This window comes from Ursus maritimus, unplaced genomic scaffold (genome assembly GCF_017311325.1).
Source record: "Ursus maritimus isolate PB19 unplaced genomic scaffold, ASM1731132v1 scaffold_5, whole genome shotgun sequence".
Taxonomy (NCBI): Eukaryota; Metazoa; Chordata; class Mammalia; order Carnivora; family Ursidae; genus Ursus; species Ursus maritimus.
In genome coordinates, this window is record NW_024426663.1 from 2,200,525 (window position 1) to 2,223,259 (window position 22,735).

The 22,735-nt window shown below is 35.6% G+C and overlaps 1 protein-coding gene across 1 annotated transcript in view; it reads left to right on the plus strand.

Annotated features, from left to right (window-relative positions):
- The window catches only part of TMEM232 (transmembrane protein 232), an 84,641-nt gene that overhangs the window by 17,080 nt on the left and 44,826 nt on the right, over window positions 1–22,735 (plus strand). Inside the window, exons 6-8 of the mRNA XM_008704928.2 lie at window positions 3,144–3,298; window positions 14,642–14,765; window positions 15,933–16,185. Coding sequence (XP_008703150.2) covers window positions 3,144–3,298; window positions 14,642–14,765; window positions 15,933–16,185 — 532 coding nt within the window. The remainder of the gene's footprint in view (window positions 1–3,143; window positions 3,299–14,641; window positions 14,766–15,932; window positions 16,186–22,735) is intronic.

Here is a 22,735-nt window from a genome sequence, read left to right on the forward strand (position 1 = left end):
GTACAGTTGTCACATGATAACAACAACATAGTTTTTTGGAGATAGTAGATTAAACTCAACTGAAAAGCAGTAGACCCTTTACTAAATAGCCGTATCTGTCCTAAAGTACAAATAGTTTTCTGAAAACTAGGAAACACACAGGGTTTACATTCAAATGTGATTAGCAATCTCATCTTCTAATGCTTTAAGTACTTGAGAAACCAAAGGCATTATCTAAATTTGGGACATTTTGTGCTATATACTGCAGTTGTACATGGTTATTAGGAATTGGGTTGGACTGAGACACAAGTTCTTTAAAATTAGGAGCATTATCCTATGATTCATATCCTATTATCTAAGTAGCACATTTGTGTTGAGAGGTCCTTTCACAGCAATGTCAACATTCCCAAAATGGCTGAAAACAAGGATGAAACTCAAAAAGCTGTCTCTGAACAGCCAAAATACAGCCCATTCTTCAAGGCTTATTTCTGTTATAAAAGAGAGTCTGGTTTGATATTTGGAGCTTGTGTATTCAAATTTGCATAAAATTCAAGCACTTTTGTAGGTGGCCTTCTCAAAATAGGTATTGTACAAGTTGCAACTGATAGCTTGTTGGAGGACGTAATCAAGAGGATGTGGCCACTGGGTGACCCACGAGCTGGCAATCTGAGGCTCCTCCTTGGAATGCACATTCTGCTCACTGTTCCCACAGCTGGAGCCATTTCAAGGATGTAGCCTTGAGAGAGCAATGTGTTCTTGAGACCATCTGTGTGGTATAAGTGACTGAACCCAGTTAAGGCCTCCTATAAACCTTAAGATTCAGGAGGGTGCAGAGATTTGCTTGTCTTGCAGCCACCTAAGACAAGCTTCCTAAGTTCGTTCCCTGGCTTCCTAGACCTATCACTTACCAATCTGCAGTGGTCTGACTCTTTCTTTAATTGCTGCTTGGCCTCTGTGTACAGGGTCCAGTTTGTAAAGGAGCATAATCCAAAGCTGGGCAACAAGGCAGGGAGGTGAAAAGAACTATAGGAAGTGGTCATAAAGCCAAGAAAAAAGAAAGAAGGAAGAGAGGAAGGAAAGAGGGAGGGAAGAGAGGGGGTAAAAAGAAAAAATTCTTCGGGAGTCATTTAATGCCCTGATCAGTGTTTTTCAATATGTGTTAAAAGATCCCTCTCAACTTATTTTATGAAAAGATTTTATTTATTTATTTGAGAGAGAGAGAGAGAGAGAGAATGCACAAGCAGGGGGAGGAAAAGGGACAAGTAGACTCTGTGCTGAGAATGGAGCCCAACTCAGGGCTTGATCTCATGACCCTGAGATCATAACCTGAGCCAAAATCAAGAGTTGGAGCTTAACTGACTGAGTCACCCAGGTGCCCCTGTCTTACATTATTTTAAAATAAAGCTTTTCTATGAAATATTCCAACATTCTAAACTTTGGCTTGTTTTCATTTGCCTTTCTGAGAGATTATTCCCTACAGTCATTAGCCTTGTGCAGAGACTTTATCTTACTCATGACTTTTATCTCCAGCATCTGAGTTCCCAACATAAAAATAGATCAATACACATCTGTGGGACTTAACTAAACAGTTTACTAGAAACTTAATGTACCTTAATTTAAAATTTATATATGAATTCCTGGCCTTTCAACTTAAAAATACTTAACATGAAAATTTATCTTTAAATTGTAGATCTGATGTTGTTTGTATAATAAATGAGAATTATAAAGACTTTTGGAGTCTCTTTGTTTCTTTTGAGCATTAAAGAATGAAATATTAAGTACATATCACAAGGTGTGTATTTGAATCTGTATTGTTAGAAAAAATTCAATGAGAGTGCTATGTTATCACTGTCTAACAATAAAATCAGGTTTCTTTATACCAGTTACTTTAGTAGACCAATTGAATCTATGAAACTGTTAGGAAGCACTTCAAGAAAAAAACAGGTAACATCCCACTTTTTTCCCTGAATTTGTCGACTTTTAAAATAGTTACTTAGCAGACATTGACCATGTCCAGCTAGGCACGTATATTTGCTCTTAAAGTGGAAATCCACATTTTAAAACCTAATTTGCTGTTTGATCATGGTTCAAACTTTTCCCTGTCCCCTCTTCCTTGGGTGTTAGGAAGAACTAAGTCATATAGGGTCTAAAAGCCAATTGTTCTAATTATTAGTAGAGGATGTAGGATTTTTGTTGTAGTGTAGAACTGATGTCATTTAACACAAGGGATGCGTGTGAAAAGCAGTTAAGACATTAGGTTCAGGTTAACAATTGAAGGGAAACAAAATTGCTGCCCCCAAATATGACTCTGGCATAAGGATTATTTTAGGCTCGTTATTTTTAAGAAATCACAGACACAGGAGAAGCTGTGAAAACTGAGTGAAAGCTACCCTTTTTGTAAGAGATATTTACATTTTAAGAGAAGTCTCCATTTGTACGGGTGTCTCCTCTCTGTACTAAGAAGAGAAGGATGACTAAATCTCTAGAAACTCTTATCGGTGGAGAAGACAATGACAAATCTGCATATTAAGCTTACCCTTGTTTACTAGGCTTTTCCTGTTAGCCATCCATAACTGCCCATCCCCCTTTTTGTCTTTAGCTAGAGATGTTATGTAAGGTGGTGGTTTGGGCCATTTTGAAAAGTATTCCTGGGTCTCTCCCATGTGTACAGGAAGTACACATGTTATTAAACTTCTGTTTGGTTTTCTCCTGTTAATCTGTCTTTTTATTATAGGGGGTGCAGAGGTCGCAGCCAAGAATCCGGAAGGGTAGATGGAAAATTATTTTTCCTCCCCCACACTATATATATTTACAAAAATGTACTTAAGTAAATTGCTCTGTTTGGTGTAACATGAAGTTTAAGAAAATAATGCATTTTGGGGGCACCTGGGTAGTGCAGTTGTTAAGCCTCTGCCTTCGGCTCAGGGCGTGATCCCGGTGTTCCGGGATCGAGCCCCACATCGGGTTCCTCCGCTGGGAGCCTGCTTCTTCCTCTCCCACTCCCCTGCTGTGTTCCCTCTCTCGCTGGCTGTCTCTCTGTCACATAAATAAATAAAATCTTTAAAAAAAATAATGCATTTTCATTTGAATATTTAAAAATTATTTTCATGTTTATTCACTTTAAATAACTCTTTTCAAGATATATTTTTATGTTTTAATTCCAGGAACATTTGCAATTTAATCAGGGAGGATATGAAATTAACCACCTGCTCTGGCACTGTGTTGCTGCCTGGTCATGTGTTCAGAAGAATAGTCCTCAGCTGAATAAGGTGCTTGAACACCTCATCTTTCATAAAGCGCAGCTTCAAAAGGAATGCTGGTAAGAGGGATTCCATAAATCCAAAGTAATTCATAGAGAAACCTTTGTGTTTAAATGTTAAATAACCTTTGTACTTAAATGTTAATCACACCTTAGTTGAGTATGAAAATAATTTATAATCTCAGTTCCAAATGCAAGGGCAATTTATATATTTTGTATTAGTTCACTTCATCAATAAATTATTCCTATCTCTCTCTCTCATTTTTTTGCTAGTTTGCATGCATGTATTGCTTAATTTATCTTTTTCAAATGAAATTTGTTATTGATAAATAGTGCCTCCCCCCATTTAAAACATCCTTTATTGTTTAAGTTGTTAAACAACAGTGAGGGACAGTTTATTATCTTTGGAGGAAATATATTGAGATTCTGTTTCTTTATGCCTTATTTTTAAAGTATAACAAAAATAAATCTTGACTGATAAGCGGTAGTTTCCTCCTGTACACACATTAATTTGAGAAGGAAAAAGAAGTCTTAAATTACTACCAAAGAGGACATGGGTTCAATGGAGGGGAGAAGAATTTTAAAGGAGTATTTCTGAGGAAAGTGATCAGAGGAGACATCCCTTTTCAGTATTTGAGGATTATCAGAGTTTTGAATTCCTCTTCCAATGCTAATGGTAATAATAATAATAATCAGCTGTCACGCCATTGCCAAGTTGCAACTTCAATCATCATATAGTTTTCTTAAACTTAGGTCCTGTTTTTAACCCTCTGGCTGCCCACTCTCCATCAAAGTCCCTTGTATATGTAAATTCTAAGAATCTGAAGGATTCCTTATGAAGGAAAGGTGTTTTCCCAGTTTCATTGGGAAGGTTTTGGGATTCTAGATCAAGTAAAGATTTCTGGAGGATGGCTTACAGTTTGCTTAATTTCTTAGAAATAGCTTAGTTCAGAAGATGTTTCGTCAAGAACTTATTCTGTCTTGTCCTGTGATGGGAGAAATCTACTCAATATTGCAGTTAACAAAGACTGTGATTCTTTTATGTTTTAAAACTAAGGATAATATCTTTAAATAGCAAAATTACAATGAAAATAGAATATAATTTTAATAAGTATATATTAATATAGAGCTGATAAATACAACAAAAATTAGAGATTCTCACTGGTGCAAAGTTGGTTATTCTGAAAGCCATGGTGATTCTTTTTTTTTTTTTTTAAGATTTTATTTATTTATTTATTTATTTGACAGAGAGAGACAGCCAGTGAGAGAGGGAACACAAGCAGGGGGAGTGGGAGAGGAAGAAGCAGGCTCCTAGTGGAGGAGCCCGATGTGGGGCTCGAGCCCAGAACACTGGGATCACGCCCTGAGCCGAAGGCAGACGCTTAACGACTGCGCCACCCAGGCGCCCCAGCCATGGTGATTCTTTCAGACCACTCTTACTATAGAAAATAAGTTGTAGGGGATTCACATATACAATTTAGTTTTCAAAAGGGTATAGAACTATTTTAGCTCTTGGAAGACTCTAACTTGATTTTAAAAATAAGAGAAATTACATTTTAACATATAAAAATAAGTATTTCATGACAAGTTTATTTTCAAAGCACTCTAATAATTACCAAATAAACAAGTTTAAAGAAATACTGAGATAGTAAAAGTGACTGATTAAGAATAGCTAATTCTGAAAGTCAAGGAATTGTTTCTTTAACCAACTTTCAGTTTTACTGCGCTGCATCCACATTGATTTAATTTGTTAATGATCTGTCTTGTTAAACAAACAAACCAATCAACCACAGGCCCCAAATGGTGTCACTTAGATCAAGTTCCCAAACTGGTGCATAATACATGATCTAATTGCAGTTTTAACTTCCCCCAGAAATTTAGTCTTAAAAAGGTCAGCTAGGAATTTTTCAGTCTGCACCAGCGAGTCTACCACTTGGGCCCTCTCCCTCTCCCTAAAAAGATGAGATCATCTGTGTAAAGACACCTTGCTTTTCCCCCTGGAAAGCAGCCTCACCTGGAACAATCCTTTTCTTTTGCTAATAACTTTCTTGCCCCAGAGACCCTCCCTCTATAAAAACCTTTCAACTCCTTGGAGCTCCTCTCTACTCACTAGATGGGGTGCTGCTTGATTCATGAATCATTTGATAAAGCCAATTAGAACTTCAAATTTACTTGCTTGATTTTTGTTATTTAACTATCTTAAAAGGTAGTTATTTTTTTATACTTAGTATTTTACAGATTTGGGGTCATTGGAGATCATACAAAACTATTCTGACTTTGCAAGTGGAGAAACTGAGGCCATGTTTATTAGGCTTATTAGTGAGCAGAATGAGATTTTTAGGGTCCCAGTATAGCATGCTTCAGTACCTTGTCTCACTGTTCTCTCTGGCTGCATGAGTAAGGAGATGACTGTTTTGATGCATCTTGTCACTAAATCCTGACTTGTTTTCTGGAGAGACATGGTGGAAATCAGGTGAGGGAGGGGATGGCAGTGTTTAGACAACGCTGAATGAACAGAGGGGTAAACTGAAAAAATTGTGAAATACAGTGAGTGACTCTTTAAAATCAAGAGGAAAAGATAATTGTTTAAAAAAAACACTGCCAGATAATTTTGATTCTTTTTCTTTTATTTACTGTTTTTTTAAAGAGGTTTCAATCTTTTTTAAAAAACAGTGAAGACTCTAGTAAACAAAATAATCCATTGACATTAAAAGATTATTTTTTAAGTTAGCCATTTGCCTAACTTCTCCTAGTCAAATTTTCTGTTGTGAGATAACAAATATTAAGGAATTAATTTTTTTTCTTACGAAGTATTTAAGTTATTTATGGAATAGCCTATACAGCTATTTAGAAGTCATTATTCCAGATAAAACAAAATAAACTGATGTAATTATCAAAATCAAACCAGAAATGCTTTCCATTTCTGGGGCAACTTGAATATTAGTCTTACATACTCCTCAGATTGGGTATATGTAAAAAATTAAGAAAAAGAACAATGTATTTAGAATGAAATAGAAATATTGAGGCATCAGGCCTTGATAGTAATTGAGACTTTGTCAGGATATGCTGGACCAGATAGCCTTGGAGTTGTGACACTTGGTGGAAGATAAATTTGGTGTAGTACTTGGAAGTCAACGCCAAGTGACTATTAAGAGGAATAACCTGAACAATTTTGTTTTCCATGCATATCAGTAATGATGAATCAATGTTCAGAGATTTAAAATGCAGAGGGGAGACCATTCAACTGATTGATCAGAAGACATTTGATTATTAGTGGCAAAAATTGCTTGTGCCCATACAAGTGATTGGTTCTCATCTGCCCATTTCTGATGTTATCCAGCAGTAAATAATCCATCATGTAGATCTCTGCCTTGCTTCTTATAGCCTCCTTTGTAAAGATTATACCGTAGAAAAGGAAAGAACTAGAAGCAAGTGGTTTCAGCTGAGCCTGAAAAAGAGCAGGCCCAGAATCCACAAAAGGACTCAGGGAAGGCACCACAGAGGGTGACCTCTGCTCACTAGGGGACGGGAAAAAACCCTGCAGAGGAAATGGAAATGCACTAAAGACAATAAATTATAAAACAGTGTGAAAAAGTAGAGAAAAAGGGACAATACGAGCCCCTCCTGGCTGTCATGCATCAGCCTTTATCTGGGAAGTTTAGCTGCCCTGAGCTGCAGATAAGCAGTTTGCTGGAAGGCAGATTTCTATTTAATATGGTTAAACTTTATATGATGCTTCATACTCTCAATGCTCCACCCTGCGGTTTGGCCTTTTATAAACTGCCCCATTTGCTCTGGGAAGATAGCTCAAGCCAGTGCAAAAGGCTTTCTAATCTAACATGAAAATAATGAATTGTGTTTATAATTGAATTATTAGCCAATGAAGACTGCTGAGAAATGCCGTATGGCATTTCAGTAGAGCTGTATAACATATAAAATTATATCTCCCAAAGCAAAATAGCTGATGTAGTGCGCTCCATGAATGTATTCCAAAAAAGCTTGACAATTTAAAATTACATAGACATGGCAAGTGGTTTCCAGAGGTGGAGTATTTGTGTTTGCATGGAAATGAATCAGGCAGAGAATCAACTGCTTTGTGTGGGCAGCAGGGCCTTAATTTCTGTCCAGATCACTGATATCCACGGTGCCTATCTCTTGAATCCCAGTAATGGTAATGTTCATGTGACGGTCTAACCAAAACCATTCAAACAACTTCTTTGTCAGTAGTTCTCCTTCTTCATGAGCTGAGATGGCAGTGTAAGTCCTCACACTGATTGACTGGATTTTTAAATGTGTCCTTTGATCCTCTGGGCTACGTATAACCCTTCAGTCTACAGCAAGGGTAAATATGTAATCATGCCTTGCTAGGTTATGGTGCAGTAAAAAAACATTCAACCTCAAGTCAGAAGACCTGAGTTTTAGTCCTATCTCTTGCTACTGTCTAATTTTGAATGAGTCGCTTAACCCCTATGAACAGAGTCTGGTTAGCAGATAAATAAAGACAGTAGCCATTTCAGAGAGCTTTTGAGAGATTAAATGAGATAAGTAACGAAAACCCTTTTTATACTCAGAGTCTCCCCTAATCCATGTCCTACAAGTTCGGATCTGAATTATTTTTTTCCTAGAGAGGTTTCTGCCTACTGAATTTTGATCTCCATACCTGACATATGTCGCCTCCTCAAGTTAACCAAATTACACAGCCTAACTGCTCCATTTCGGAACTGTTCCCCGGCTCTCTGCCTGCTCTGCCACAATCTTGGTTTAGGCCCATTATTGTCTCAAGACTCTTGTAGCTTTTTAACTGGTCTCTTTGCCTTAAGTTTTCCCCTCAAGAATCTGTCATACTCTGCTGCCAGGGTTACAACCTAAATGTGATTATACCACCCTCTGGCTTAAAATTATTTAATAAGAACTCTTTTGACATGACACAGGGGTTACATCAGGGTCTCATAACTTGCAGTGATTAGAAAAAAGCAAGAAGAGCAAAAACAAAGACTGAAAGATCCTGCTGGTAGGATTAATTACCACCAACGAACCAAACAGATAAAGTGCCTGAAGGACTGGATGGAGGTGACAGTTAGTGACCCACCTGTGCCTTCTCGGGTGAAGCTGCATTCCTGGCTTGTGCAACCCTCCAGCCCTTCGCCTTCCCCACTGTTATCCCTGGAGCTCCGAGAATGAAGCTCTGCAAGCGGGAGCAAGAGCCCTTTTTAGCAGACGTACCAAAGACTAGGTTCACATGTAGTCCATCTTTTCTGATTATCAAAAATCAGACAATGGCAAGAAAAATGCATTCTTCAAAGTAGTTTTCATAAATGGCCAAAGTCAAGAATGAAATCCTGCCTGTCCTCTTCATGTGCAATGAAGATTGAGATTAATTTATTTATATTAACCCTCCCTTCCTAGACTGTTAATCTGGAGTTTCTGATAACATTAAGGTTAAATCACTGTTTAAAATGTTCTATCCCCTCCTTAAAGGATGAGTTACATATCAATATTTAATTTTAAGGGTCATATTTCTGAAATTATTTTGACTTATTAAACTTTATCTATTTTTCTCACTCACTGTCCACCTTTTACCACTAGGATTTCCCATTCTTAAGCTGTTAAATACTATTCAGTTCTTGCTTGGCTTGAGTACATTCTAAGTATGGACACAGGTGACCTATTTCATTAGGTGAGCCCTTGCTTATGCACAACTCTAGGCTGAGAATAATAACATTTGTCACCATTCATTTCCTCCTGAAAAGTGTCATGTAAATTTTGTCTGGAAATGGGTTTCTATGCTCACAGTTAGGTTTTTTTTTTTTTTCTAATTCCCACTTTAAATCTCTAAATGTTGCTATGCCATTTCCTAACTTATGATTAGATGTTCAAAGCCAGTCTACTTTTTATTCTATTTTATTTTCAATCCAGAATTTTTTAGGCACATCCTTGTGATGTGGCAGCTAGGATATAGCAGGCATCCTCTCTCTTGTCTCACTGGTCATCTTAGGAAGCTGTCGAGGCAAATCCTCCACCTTACTCAAAGAAGAGCCTTGCTATGTGCAGCTGTGCACACCGCACTGGTGATGGGTCTGCATTTCCTGAAGGGCCTTCCATTGATAAGTCATTGTTCACACACTCAGTGCCTATCTCCTGCCTCTCTGTGCTTGGATTATCAGAAGGGGGAGTGAAGCATGAGAGACTATGGACTCTGAAAAACAAACTGAGGGCTTCAGAGGGGAGGGGGTGGGGGAATGGGATAGACTGGTGATGAGTAGTAAGGAGGGCACGTATTGCATGGTGCACTGGGTGTTATATGTAACTAATGAAGCATCGAACTTTACATCAAAAACCAGGGATGTACTGTATGGTGACTAACATAATAAAAAAATATTATTATAATAAAAAAAACTAATAAAAAAAACCCCACAAAAACCATTGATGTGGAAAACCCATATATGCCTGCACGAAATTTTAAAATAATCTTTGGCTTCTCAGCATTGGAAAGGTTTTCCTTCATTCAAATTCCATTTTGTTCATAACTTTAAAATCTTTAAAGTTCCTTTCTTTTTTTTCTTTTTTGTAGTACTACAGACTTTTCCCCCTTCAGTCTCTGTTTCTTTGGTTGTTTGTTTCTTTTAAAAAAAAAAGATTTTATTTATTTATTTAGAGAGAGCTTGAGTAGGGGGAGGGGCGGAGGGAGAGGGAGAGAGAGTATCTCAAGGAGACGCCCTGCTGAGCGCAGAACCCCAGGTGGGGCTTGAGCCCAAGACCCTGAGACCGTCATGACCTGAGCTGAAATCCAGAGTCAGACGTTAACCGACTGAGCCACCCAGACGTACCTGGTTATCTCAATGGGAATTGGATAGTACTGGGTCTCAGTTCACCAGTTTTCTCCCTTCCAAGCAACTTTTGCAGTTAACTTCCTCATTATGGATTTGAATTATATTTTTGTATTTTAATCTCTTTGCAGTCTTTCATTTTCTTACCATACTACCTTTCATCTCAGTATCGAGGCTTTTCATTTTCTTTTACTCTTATTCAGCTTTATTAAAGGCGCTTAACAGTCTTAGAAAAATATCTTCTGTTCCCTGTAAGAAATCATTTTCGGGGGCGCCTGGGTGGCACAGCGGTTAAGCGTCTGCCTTCGGCTCAGGGCGTGATCCCGGCGTTACGGGATCGAGCCCCACATCAGGCTCTTCCGCTATGAGCCTGCTTCTTCCTCTCCCACTCCCCCTGCTTGTGTTCCCTCTCTCACTGGCTGTATCTATCTCTGTCAAAAAAATAAATAAAATCTTTAAAAGAAAAAAGAAATCATTTTCGGAGCTATGATCCTCTCTGAGTATTCAGACTGATATTCTCTTTAGCCCTTGCTTCAGTATTCTCCATTTTCTATTTTACTTACCTCATTACCTAGGAGAAATCTACAAAAACTTGGTATTTTAAAATAAGTTTGTATTCACAGCACACATAACAGGGTTGTTAAATGCTGCAACATTCAACGTGCACTATCATCAGGGACCTTCCTGTATTCTTCCTACTCTCTGATATTTTACTTTTGAGGAGAAAATGCCCTCCAGTGTTCCCATTATGGTGTTCCCCCTCCTCCTCCCCGCCTCCTACACACACTGCCACAGCATGCTTTTCTACCCTGTTTGTCATCTGGACGTTGCCAGATGAGAGAGATGAGGACGAAGCACAGAAATAATACTCTGACTCCCTCCAAAGTAAGGGACTGGCTTTACTTTTTTCTGAATCTGTGAAAAACACCATGGATGGTAGGTACCATTTTTTTTCTTTTAACTTTTGTTGGGGACCTGAGGCTGCTATATTTCACGAAGCGGAATGTGTGTACTCCTTGTTGCTCTTCTTAATCCAGCTCCATCAATTTTATGATTTCTGAAAATTCCCTATAAGTTAACTGCTCTTAGCGACTTCTCTTTCATTTTTATGGTTGTGTGGATTTTATGGTTGTGTGGATTTTGACAGTGTTTTCTGAGGGATCTACTGAAAAGTTGGAATAACCTGTGTAAGGGTTGTGACTTGGAGACATTTTAATTCCATCTTTTAAAATTGCAATTTGATCATTGAAGAAATTGATAGGAAAACTGTCTTGAATGCTGATGTTCCTAACCTTTCTATAGGGTTCTGTAGATAGTCAAGATAGGTCAATAGCTTTTTATGAAGCCTCTTATTATTGCATTTTAGCCGATCTATTGTCTATATATTTATTTGATGTATTTTAGCTGATTTATATTAGTGTGGAAGGAACAGTGGGCCGAAGTAAGGCTAGCTGAGGTCCAGTCTAGGATCTGGTACTATTTGCCTGTGTGCAGTGGTTCACATTAATTTTAAAAGTGAAAAAAAAATTTAAAGTAAAATGAATCAAGTAACTATGTTATTTTGGACAAGCCAGTAAACCTCTGCCCTAGTTTCTTTATTTATAAAATTAGGGGAAAATTTATAGTATTTATAAATATTTATAATATTTATAAATTACTTTATACATGTTTAATTTCATGACACTGTAAAATCAAGTCAGTCTACTAGTAATTGTACTGTAGTGAGTTCATAAAGAAGCTAGTGCAAAATTTCTAACCTAGTCAACTCTGAAGTCTTTCTGTGCACATCGATTTTCAGTTTTGAATTTTAACAAACTCCAATTTGTAAGTATTGGTGTTTCCATTCTATTCGGCAGAGGTACTTTCACTTACAGAAAATTTTGCGATCAGTAGCATTGACTGAAAATAGTGTGTTTGTGTTGAAGCATTTTTCTACTATAGGACGCTAACGCTAATGGATCTTTTCTCACCCATATTTTAGTGAGAGTGCCCTACATTAGTTAAAAGTTTCCAGACTCAAAAGAGAAGAGAAGAACCAAAATCTTAGGACTGTGAGGTATATTCAGGGGCAAGGAAGTTCTGTAAACTCTGGGACTATACTCCTATACTCTCCTTTGCTTGACCTTATTGTGAAGTGGGGTGAGGAGTACTCTGAGAATGACTCACTGGTCATTCACCTCGGAGGTCATCTGGACCTCAGGCGCTCTAGGACTTCACAGAGAAAAGTTATCAAACTCATATCCTTTGACTTTGAAGAAATAGTCTTTTTTGTAATTTGATTCAGGTCAGCATTTTGAACCTAGCCATTTCACATAGAGTATTTTACTTAAATCTCATAAGAGTCTCTGAAAAGTAGGCTTTGCTCTATTTACTTATAGATGAATAGATTCAGACTGAGGTAGACTGTGCAAATTGCCCTATGTCGTATACCTACTTACTGACAGAGCTACGATTCCACCTATAATTTTTCTGACTCTAAGTTCATGCTTGTAAACATCATGTTGAGTCTATCGGTTAGGATTGAGTTCTGCATGTAGCAGTAACCTAACTACATTGCATTACCAAATAGGGCACTAATTAGTGCACATAACAAGCAGTGCACTACTGATATGCAGATTCTTAAGAAAATCAAGACCCAAGCTCCTTCTAGCTTCCTTTTCTTCCATTGATAGTACTGGTCTTTCATCCTCATTGTTGCAAGACAGCTGCTCTACCTTCTGGCACCATGTGTGCTTTCCAAGTGGGAGGGAAAGGATAAGTAAAGAAAAAAAAATCACTTATTATCTAAATTTAATCTCTTTCTTAATCAGAAAAATAATAGCTTACCTGTATTTCATAATACACTTCCGTTTGTATCTCATTGACTAAATCTACATTTATGCTATTCCAAGCTTCAAGGGAGTGTGGGAATTCATTTTTTTAAGTCAAATTTATTAAGATATAATTTACATACAATAAAATTCACACATTTTGTGTACACAGATATATGATCTTTGACAAATGTATACACCTGTGTAATCACAATCAAGTTATAGAACATTTCCATTTTGGGGAGCAATGTTAACTGAGCATTTTGCCATCTTGAACAAAACTGAGGTTTATTTCTGAAAGGAAGGAGCAGACAATATTAGGCAATAAGCAGCATTGTCATATTAAGGTTAAATTTTTTTTATTGAGATATAATTAGCATGTAAGATTGTATTAGTTTCAGGTGTATGACGTAATGATTTGCTGTTTGTATATATTGTGAAATGATCACCACAATAAGTCTACTTTCTATGTACTTAAATAACAGTTTGGAAAAGCAATACTGGAAATACCTTAGGTGAGAGAAGACCTTAGTTACCATTAATCTAGCTTAAAACAGGAATCTGGATAAATCTCCCAGATCTATTTATGTTTCAGTTTTCTAATATTAAAAATAAAAGATTTCCAAGAGGTCTTGAATGTGTCAAAAAGTTGTGGTTCAGGGGCGCCTGGGTGGCTCAGTCGTTAAGTGTCTGCCTTCAGCTCAGGGCGTGATCCCAGAGTCCTGGGATCGAGCCCTGCATCGGGCTCCTCCGCTGGGAGCCTGCTTCGACCTCTCCCACTCCCCCTGCTTGTGTTCGCTGTCTCGCTGGCCATCTTTCTCTCTGTCAAATAAATAAATAAATAAATCTTTAAAAAAAAATGTGGTTCAATGAGTGAGATAATTTATGTGAAAGCACATTGAGATCTGTAGATCTGTAAAGCTCTATTCAAATATAAAGAATTGGTTTTTTTTCCCCATAATTAGAGGTGTTTCCTTTTGAAAATGATAATGAACTTGACTTACTGAAATATCACAGTTGTGAAGTTCAAATATAATTGTAAAATATGCTAACTCTTTATCAGTGGCTTATAAATCAAGGCAGTATGCAGCTCTAGGTAGAGGAAGTTACATTTGCATTCTTACCAGTTCTCTTTCAGACTATATCTCTTTCAGAAAATAGCACTAAATGTGTAATTTCCTGAAACTATCAAATATATGTTCATTAATGACTAATAAATTCTTGTGTGATTTCCCAGTTATTATACAATATTTTGAATGATAAATCGTGACAGTCTTCTATTCAAACAGAAATATCGATTTTGAGAAATTACACTTTTTGTTAAATCAAATAATCTGATCTTTTGGAGTGTTTAGGAAGGTCATTTTTAAATTTGTTCTCTTTTCTTAGAGGGAAACATTCTTGAAATTCACTTCTTAGGTGCAGAAAGTTAAAAATCAAAACCTATTATGAAAATCTGGGGACAGTCTAGAACCGGAGCCCTTAATTGCTTGTTATACAGAATCTATGAAGAAATGTGATTTTTGTAGTATTTGTTACTCTCAGAGTTTTCACAGAACTCTACTCTGAATTCAAATATCTTGCCAAAATGTGGTTCTTTCTTGTAGACTTTAATCAGAAGCAGTGTCAACCAATACTGGTCTTTATTAAAAGTAAATGGAGCTGGTTATCTGGGATACTCATTAACTCTGGCCAATTTTTTCATTAAAAATTGTTTATTATTATTTTAATTAAGGTCTTTGTTGTTTTGTTCACAAAATTCCTAGGTTGGATTCAATACTGGCTTTGTTGGTCCTTGGGGAGGCTGCCAAACTAAACATGGCCTGCTTGAAAGCTTTAATGGAACTAATGAGAGATTTTCTTTTAAGCATTATGTCTGTTCAAAACCAGGTAACAGTATATTGTTAATTTAGGTGTTTTAAAAGACCTGAAGAGAAACAAATTTTATTTTTGCCACTATTTAAATTGTAGATCATATTAGGACTTACAATGAGCATAACCTTGTGATAAAAATTTTAATTAAATATGAAAGTAAATGCACATTTTTTTTTAAAGGTTTTATTTATTTGACAGAGAGAGTCACAGAGAGAGAGGGAACACAACCAGGGGGAGTGGGAGAGGGAGAAGCAGGCTTCCTTCTGAGCAGGGAGCCTGATGCAGGGCTCGATCCCAGGACTCTGGAATCATGACCTGCGCCAAAGGCAGACGCTTAACGACTGAGCCATCCAGGCACCTAAGTAAGTGCACATTTCCCATATATCCCAGCATGGATAGACAGATGGAAATAGATAGATGTGTGAAGATATGGAAATAGATTATACACACACACACACATCAGAGGGACTTTAAATTTTTTACACAAACTTGAGATCATATAGTCATATATGGTTTAGTTTCTTCTTTTAAAAATTATAATATATTATGAAAGCATTTTTCATTATAATTACATATTATTAAAATTTACATTTTGGGCTGCATGAGATAATTTAACCATTTTTTCATTGTTGAACATTGACTTTATTTCTAATTATTCACAGTTAATTGCAAATAATGTTGAACTGGTATTCTCATACATAAAATCTTTGTGTTTATGACTATTACTTCAGAATAGATTCATAAAATTAAATGACTGAATAATAGACTATGAACTTTCTTTTAATATTTGTAGGATAGATCTCCAAATTCCTCTCCAGAATATATAATGGTCTTGCTTTCCTATGAAAAATGTATAAAGTTCCACACACAACAACTGAGCTTTATATAAAAAAGATTCTTTTATAATATAGGAAATGGTATTTCATTGGATTAATTTATATTCTGTTGATTACTAAGGAAATTGAAAAGTTGTTCTTTATATACTTTTTAGCTATTTGTATTTTTTATTCTTGGAGCTAGATTTTATGAAATTTACATATGGAAAACCTATTTTTTAATGAGTAAAATATTAATTGATTATGGTTCTTTACCAACTCTATAAAATTTGAAGATATTTCTTATAAGTACAGTATATAGTTTAAATTAGACTTTGATTATCTAGTAACTATTTTCTCATTTTAGGAAGAAGGCTGCAAGGTAGATGACTTTTCCTGGGCCTGGAATGTAGTCTACAGATATACAACAATTCTTGCAGAAATCTGCTTGTATGCGACCACTTCTAATTTGCGAAAAACTGCTTTTATTGGTTTCTGTGCCTGTAAAAGTTCACAAAAAGATATTTTACTTGTGGATAAATCAGAAGAATCACCAGAATTGAAGGAAACAAGTATATTAGGTCTTTTGGAATATTTCTCTTCAAAAATGTCAGATAATTGTAAGTAAATTATTTCTCAACTTGTTGAGAAGTATTTCTTAAATGTCCCTGTCTACATATAGCAATAAGCCTCTTATTTCATATTATTTTTAATTTTTATTTACTTTTTATTTTTTTAACCTACAATGTTTTATTAGTTTTAGATATGTAATATAGTGACTCAGCAATCCCATACATCATGCAGTGCTTATCACAAGTGCACTCCTTAACCCCCACCACCTATTTCACCCATCCCTCCACCCATCTCCCCTTGGGTAACCGTCAGTCACTTTAGCTAAGAGTCTGTTTTGTGGTTTGTCTATCTCTCTCTCTCTTTTTCCCCTTTGCTCATTTTTTTGTTTGTTTCTTAAATTCCACATGTGAATGAAATCATATGGTATTTGTCTTTCTCAGAATTATTTCTCTTAGCGTTATACACTCTGACTCCATCCATGTCATTGCAAGTGGCAAGATTTCATCCTTTCTTATGGCTGAACAATATTTCATTAAATATATATATATATTTTTATGGCACCAGGTCTCACATTTAGGTCTTTTATCCATCTTAAATTTATTTTTGTGTATGGTGTAAGAAAGTGGTCCATTTCATTCTTTTGCATGTAAGTGTCCAGTTTTCCCAATACCATTTGTTGAAGAGACTGTCTTTTTCCCATTGCATTGTCTTTCCTGCTTTGTTGAAGATTAATTTACCATATAATTGTGGGTTTGTTTCCGGGTTTTCTATTATTTTCTCTTGATATATGTGTCTATTTTGTGCCAGTATCATAGTGTTTTGATCACTACAGCTCTGTAATATAACTTGAAGTCCGGAATTGTGATGCCTCCAATTTTGCTTTTCTTCTTCAAGATTGCTTTGACTATTTGGGGTCTTTTGTGGTTCCATATAAATTTTAGGATTTGTTGTTCTAGCTCTGTGAAAAATGCTGTTGATATTTTAATAGGGATTGCATTAAATGTGTAGATTGCTTTGGGTAGTATAGACATTTTAACGATATCTGTTCTTCCAGTTTATGAGCATAGAATCCCTTTCCATTTCTTTGTGTCATCTTCAGTTTCTTTCATCAGTGTTTTATAGTTTTCAGAGTACAGGTCTTTCACCTCGTTGCTTAGATTTGCTCCTAGGTATCTTATTTTTTTGGTGCCATTATAAATGGGATTGTTTTCTTAATTTCTCTTTCTACTGCTTCATTATTAGTATATTGAAATGCAATAGATTTCCTCACATTGATTTTGAATCCTGTGACTTTACTGAATTCATTTACCAGTTCTAGTAGTTTTTTGGTGGAGTTTTTAGGGTTTTCTATATATAGTATTATGTCACCTGCAAAGAGTGAAAGTTTTTCTTCTTTCTTACCAGTTGGGGTGCCTTTTATTTCTTTTTGTTGTCTGACTGATGTCGCTAGGACTTCCAGTACTTCGCTGAATAAAAGTGGTGAGAGTGGACATCCTTATCTTGTTCCTGACCTTAGGGGGAAAGCTCTCAGTGTTTCCCCAATGAGTATGATATTCACTGTGGGCTTTTCATATATGGCTTTTATAATGTTATAGCAATAAACCTTTTACAGAAAGTTAACATTTTGAAGTTGGAAAATATTTTAAATTTAGTAGGAATTTTTTTCAAAATTAGGAAGAATATTTTATGACACGGAAATTTTTAATTAACAGTTTTAGAACAACTTAAATATAAACTAGACTCAGTTGATTTATGATTCACATTATATTCGTGGAAAACAAAGATAACCTTAGGAAAATTTAGGAAATATATATAAAGTTTGTTTTATTCTTTTCCACATAAGGACTTCTCCATCCATCTTCTCCATTTTCTCTAGGCATCTACTGTTTCTCTTGTTCCCTCCCTATTCAGGGGGTTTCTCTTCAATTACTCAAATATTGGAGTACATTCCAACATTTTATACACATCTGACATTTTAGACTCCATCAAAATATACCTGTCTTATGTCTCAAGACTAAAGGTCATTTTGATATCATTGTTTATGGGGGCTGTTAGAATTAAATACTTTTATTTTTAAAAGAGTACTACAGGGACAATGTTAATTCAAGAGTTTCCTTTTAAGATGACTAGACCTTTTCTGTATGAATATCATTGCAATCTATGTATCATTATAGTATATTATGTAGATGATTCTCATTCACATTAAGTTATGAGATAACTGAGACGGAATCATGTCTGAATTATATTTGTATTAACCCAGCATCTAGAACATAGGTGGGTAGTTAATAATAGTGGATTTATTATGTAATTAAATCACTAAATTTTAAGTATAATTGTAAGATTTTAAAAGTACAGGAGGAAGAGTATTGTCTTTCTTCAGAACCATAATTCACTGATTTGGCATAGATTATGCTTGAATATAATTTTAAATAGTAAGAACTTAGCAGGAGATATTAATTGCATTTTCAAAAACTTGCTTGATATTTTAAAATTGCTTTCAATACACTTTTGGTTTAAACAGTAAGTTGGAACCTATCATTTCGGAGTGCAATTTGCTTGTCCTTTTCCCACTTCAAAGGAAGATTGTTTATTTTTTATTAGTGTCAATTTTGAACAGATTCTAAGTCTTTAGTATACAAATTAGTATAAGTATTTCTCCTGTTTTTATATTATTGATAAAGTGAAGGAGGTGTTCACCTCTTTCACTGTTCACATTCTTAAGTGTTCAGAATGATCAGAGATATTCCTATACAGCAGCTCAATGTATAATTTTAAATCTGCCACTAACCAGATTCATCTACAAATTTTAGGTTTTCAATTTTTTTGTCTAGCTGTGTAGAATTAGTTCTTTCTATATTCTTTAACTGTTCTCTTCAGTGATGGAGTCCAGTAGGCATTTCTCCATGGGGAGGATCTTTATTCCCATAAGCCTCTTGGCCTCCTGCCGGCCATGACCCCTGAGTGCTGTCATAACCTCATGATGATAGGGTTGCATCTTTCTGTGGATACTCAAAATTTTTTTCCTCCTCAGCAGTCTGAGTTTTTTCCTCCAGCCAGTTGATGATTTCATTGCATCACTTGCTCATTGCTGATCTTCTTTGAAGTTTCTTATCTTCTCCTGAATAATTTAATTTGATGGTACAGGTACAGAATTCGGGTGAGTTCTTGGAAGAGATTTGTCTTTCTGCTTATCATCTACAGGTTTATGTTGCTCAGCTTCCTGGACAACACCCCCCAAATTGTCCTAGCTCAAATGTTATTCTCTTTCCCTGTAATTGTTTCTCTGTTAATAGCAGACCTATTGAGAATTTCATTGACATTTATGTGAGCTTTCTTCCTTCTGAGCAATGCACACATTATAGAAAGCTATTTGTGAGCTTGAACTTGCCAAACATATAGTCGTCCTTGGTCATTGTTTTCGCATCTTTATACATTTGAATGAGCACACTTGTTTCTGCTTGGTGTGAATTCAATACCAAGGGAGAAGTATGACATCTAAGAAACAGCAATTTCTGAATATTTTCATATGTGACCATAGGTGAGATAGCCATCTGCATCTGTAAGTGATGATTTCATTGAAGTTGATGCTTTTGTATAATTTCTTGTCATTGAATAAATCTTATAGGAATTTCTGAATCTCACTGTAGCGACCAACAGACGATTTATGGATCAATAAAATGGATCACTATTTTCTTCTTTACCTGGTATTACAGTAGAGCAGTAGAAGGCAATCCCTAACAAAGTGAGTTCTGGATAGAGTTGACCTTTATAAATTCACAAATGGTGCTGAGGCAATGGATGGTTCTTTTGCTTTAATCAATGTCCTTCTTATGCTTATACTTGAAGTCAGCAGTGACATAATTAACCAGTATTTTGTCTCTCAACCCAAGTAGACAAATAGATGTTTCTGGTTGTGCAACATATTTAAAGATTTGATCTGCAATAAAGAGGGTGCACATACCAAAATTGCCTCCTCCACAATCAAAAGTCAGTCTGATTTCTATGACATCAAACTTCTTGTACAAGCCATAAATAATACTAGTGAGATTTGTCTCATTAATGATTCTGAATAGTTTGAAGCCCTCAATACTTACTTTGTTGTTTCTTATGAGAATGTTTGAAGTAAGTTGATTATCTGATGACTGTTTTGTTAAAGACATGTCAAGAATATGAGGAAATTTTCTTCATCTTTGTCAGCACCAGAGAATGTACAACCTCTGGTCATAAACTTTTAGTCTCCTCCTCACGTTCATACTGGATTTTTGACTTTCCTGTATCAGTCATTACCATGGTAAGCCATTACTTCACTTGACTGTACAAATGTCTAGTTGAATATTTTAACCGTCAAATGATAGGTTTTAAAAACTGTGTTGATGTGATTCATTAACCCTTGATTCCTGTAGCATCACTGACTGGGTTTTCCACCTGGGGAAAATGATTTTGTCTGGGTTACCCTGTAGGCATGATCACTGATAATGATCACCAGTTTTACAAGACCACAGGAAGCAGCTCCAAAAGTAGTATCATCTGTGTAGGCGTTGCCAACATGATTACTGGGGAAGATAAGTTTGTCTCTTTGGAAGGTGACTTAAAGAACCTGGAGCTGCTGCCGTATTTAATTGAAAATGAATTTTTCTCATGATTTTATCCTTCAAGTGAGTAATTTTTAGAGTGAGAGAACCAGTCTGAAGTCACACAGATTTGTATTTTAATTCTACAATTTATTTATAATCCTAGGTCAAATTAACTTAATTTTGCTGACTGATTTCTTTACCTGATAATTATGATAAGACTGCTCTTCATATCATAAGGATTTTTGTGAGACAAAAAAAACTATGGAAATATATAAACACTTGGCATAGTACCTCATGCATAGTAAAGGTACAATAAATGTTAATAGATGTTATGGTTGTTAATGTGGTTGTTAATATCGTTATAATGAGAAAACATCAGTGAGGAAGGATTTTTTTCCCTAACACTTATTACTATTTACACTTTATATCATCAGGATCCTACTTTATTTTTATATAAATATATAAAGACAGTAAAAACACTTTTAAATGGTATATATAATATATAAATAGTGTCTTACAAATGAGTCAAATACTGTTCTTATGGACCATTTTTATATGAAAGCTTTCATATGAAAAAACACTTCAAATCATAGTTTTGTGAAGGCAATGTTACAGGAACTAAAGTAATGATTTCCATGAAGATAATTTCCTGGTGATCTGATCTGATATGGGAGCAGAACTTAAAGAATCTAGAGAAATGGATGACTACTAGCATATTCTGTTTTCATTCTGAGATTTTGTGTCAAACAAGCTTTTCATAGGGTCAGACATTTATTAATTGTAGAGTGAGGTCTCTGGACAGTGACTAAAGTGCTGCCTTTTAGTGTTTTTGATTGAATAGAAATTTCTATGTATGCTTATAAATACCAATTATACATTTAACATTTGCTACTATGGACTTAATTGTGTCCCCCCCCCCCCAATTCATTTGTTAAAACTATAACCTGCAATGTGACCATATTTGGAGATGAAGTAATGATGGTAGGGCCTAATATGTTTGAATTCGTGTCCTTATAAGAAAAGACACCAGAGAGCTCACTTTCTCCACTGTGTGAGGACACAGTAAGAAAGCATCTAAAAGCCAAGAAAAGAGCCCTTATCATAAACAGAATCAGCTGGCACCTTGATCTTGGAAATCCTAGCCTCCAGAACTATGAGAAAATAAATAAATTTCTTGTGTTTTAAGACTCTAAGTCTATGGTATTTTGTTATGGCGGCCCAAGAAAGCTACTATACCTCCCCAGGGGTGTTGTGATATAGGCAGGTCTGAATACGCACAAATGCCTGAGTGAATCTTATCTGAAACTCAATAGTCTCTATTTTTTATGTATTTTCATTTATTTATTTACCTACTTATCTACTTATTTATAAGTTTTTCATTCTAGTTAACACAGTGTCATACTAGTTTCAGGTGTGTGATAGAGAGGCAGTACTGTCTCTAGATGAGAGACAGTTTTGAGCTGGAAGAACATGAGGGAAGATGATAAAGATTAATTTATTTAAATGCATGGAATTTTTGCTTGATCCCTGTTGAATTCCAATTTGGAGAAATATTTTGCCTCGATGGGTCAAAAAGGATGACAGTAGTTAACATTTATTGAGCTCTTGCTGTATGTCAGGGACAAGTCTAGGCTAATTCATTAATCATTACAACATGACTTTACCTGATATTGTCCTCATTTAATAGATGAGGAAACTGATGCACTAAGAGTTTATTTGTCCAAGGAAATATAGTTTGTAAGCAGTACATCTGAGTCTTAACCTAGGCAGTCTGGGTTCAGCGTCCATACTAACTACCTCACTATACTGAACTAACTAGGTTAGTTGACCTGATGAATGAAAAATTTTTAAAAAATTATCCATTTGCATTTTGAAGAATGTGAAAAAGATGACTTTGAGAAAGTCTGACAGTCATTATCCTATAGCGCTGTTTGTAAAAGCATTTTCATAGACTTTGTATCATGTGTGGTCCTTATTTCTAATGTAAATTCTTGGGCCTTGTTCTAGAATTTTGGATCAAAAA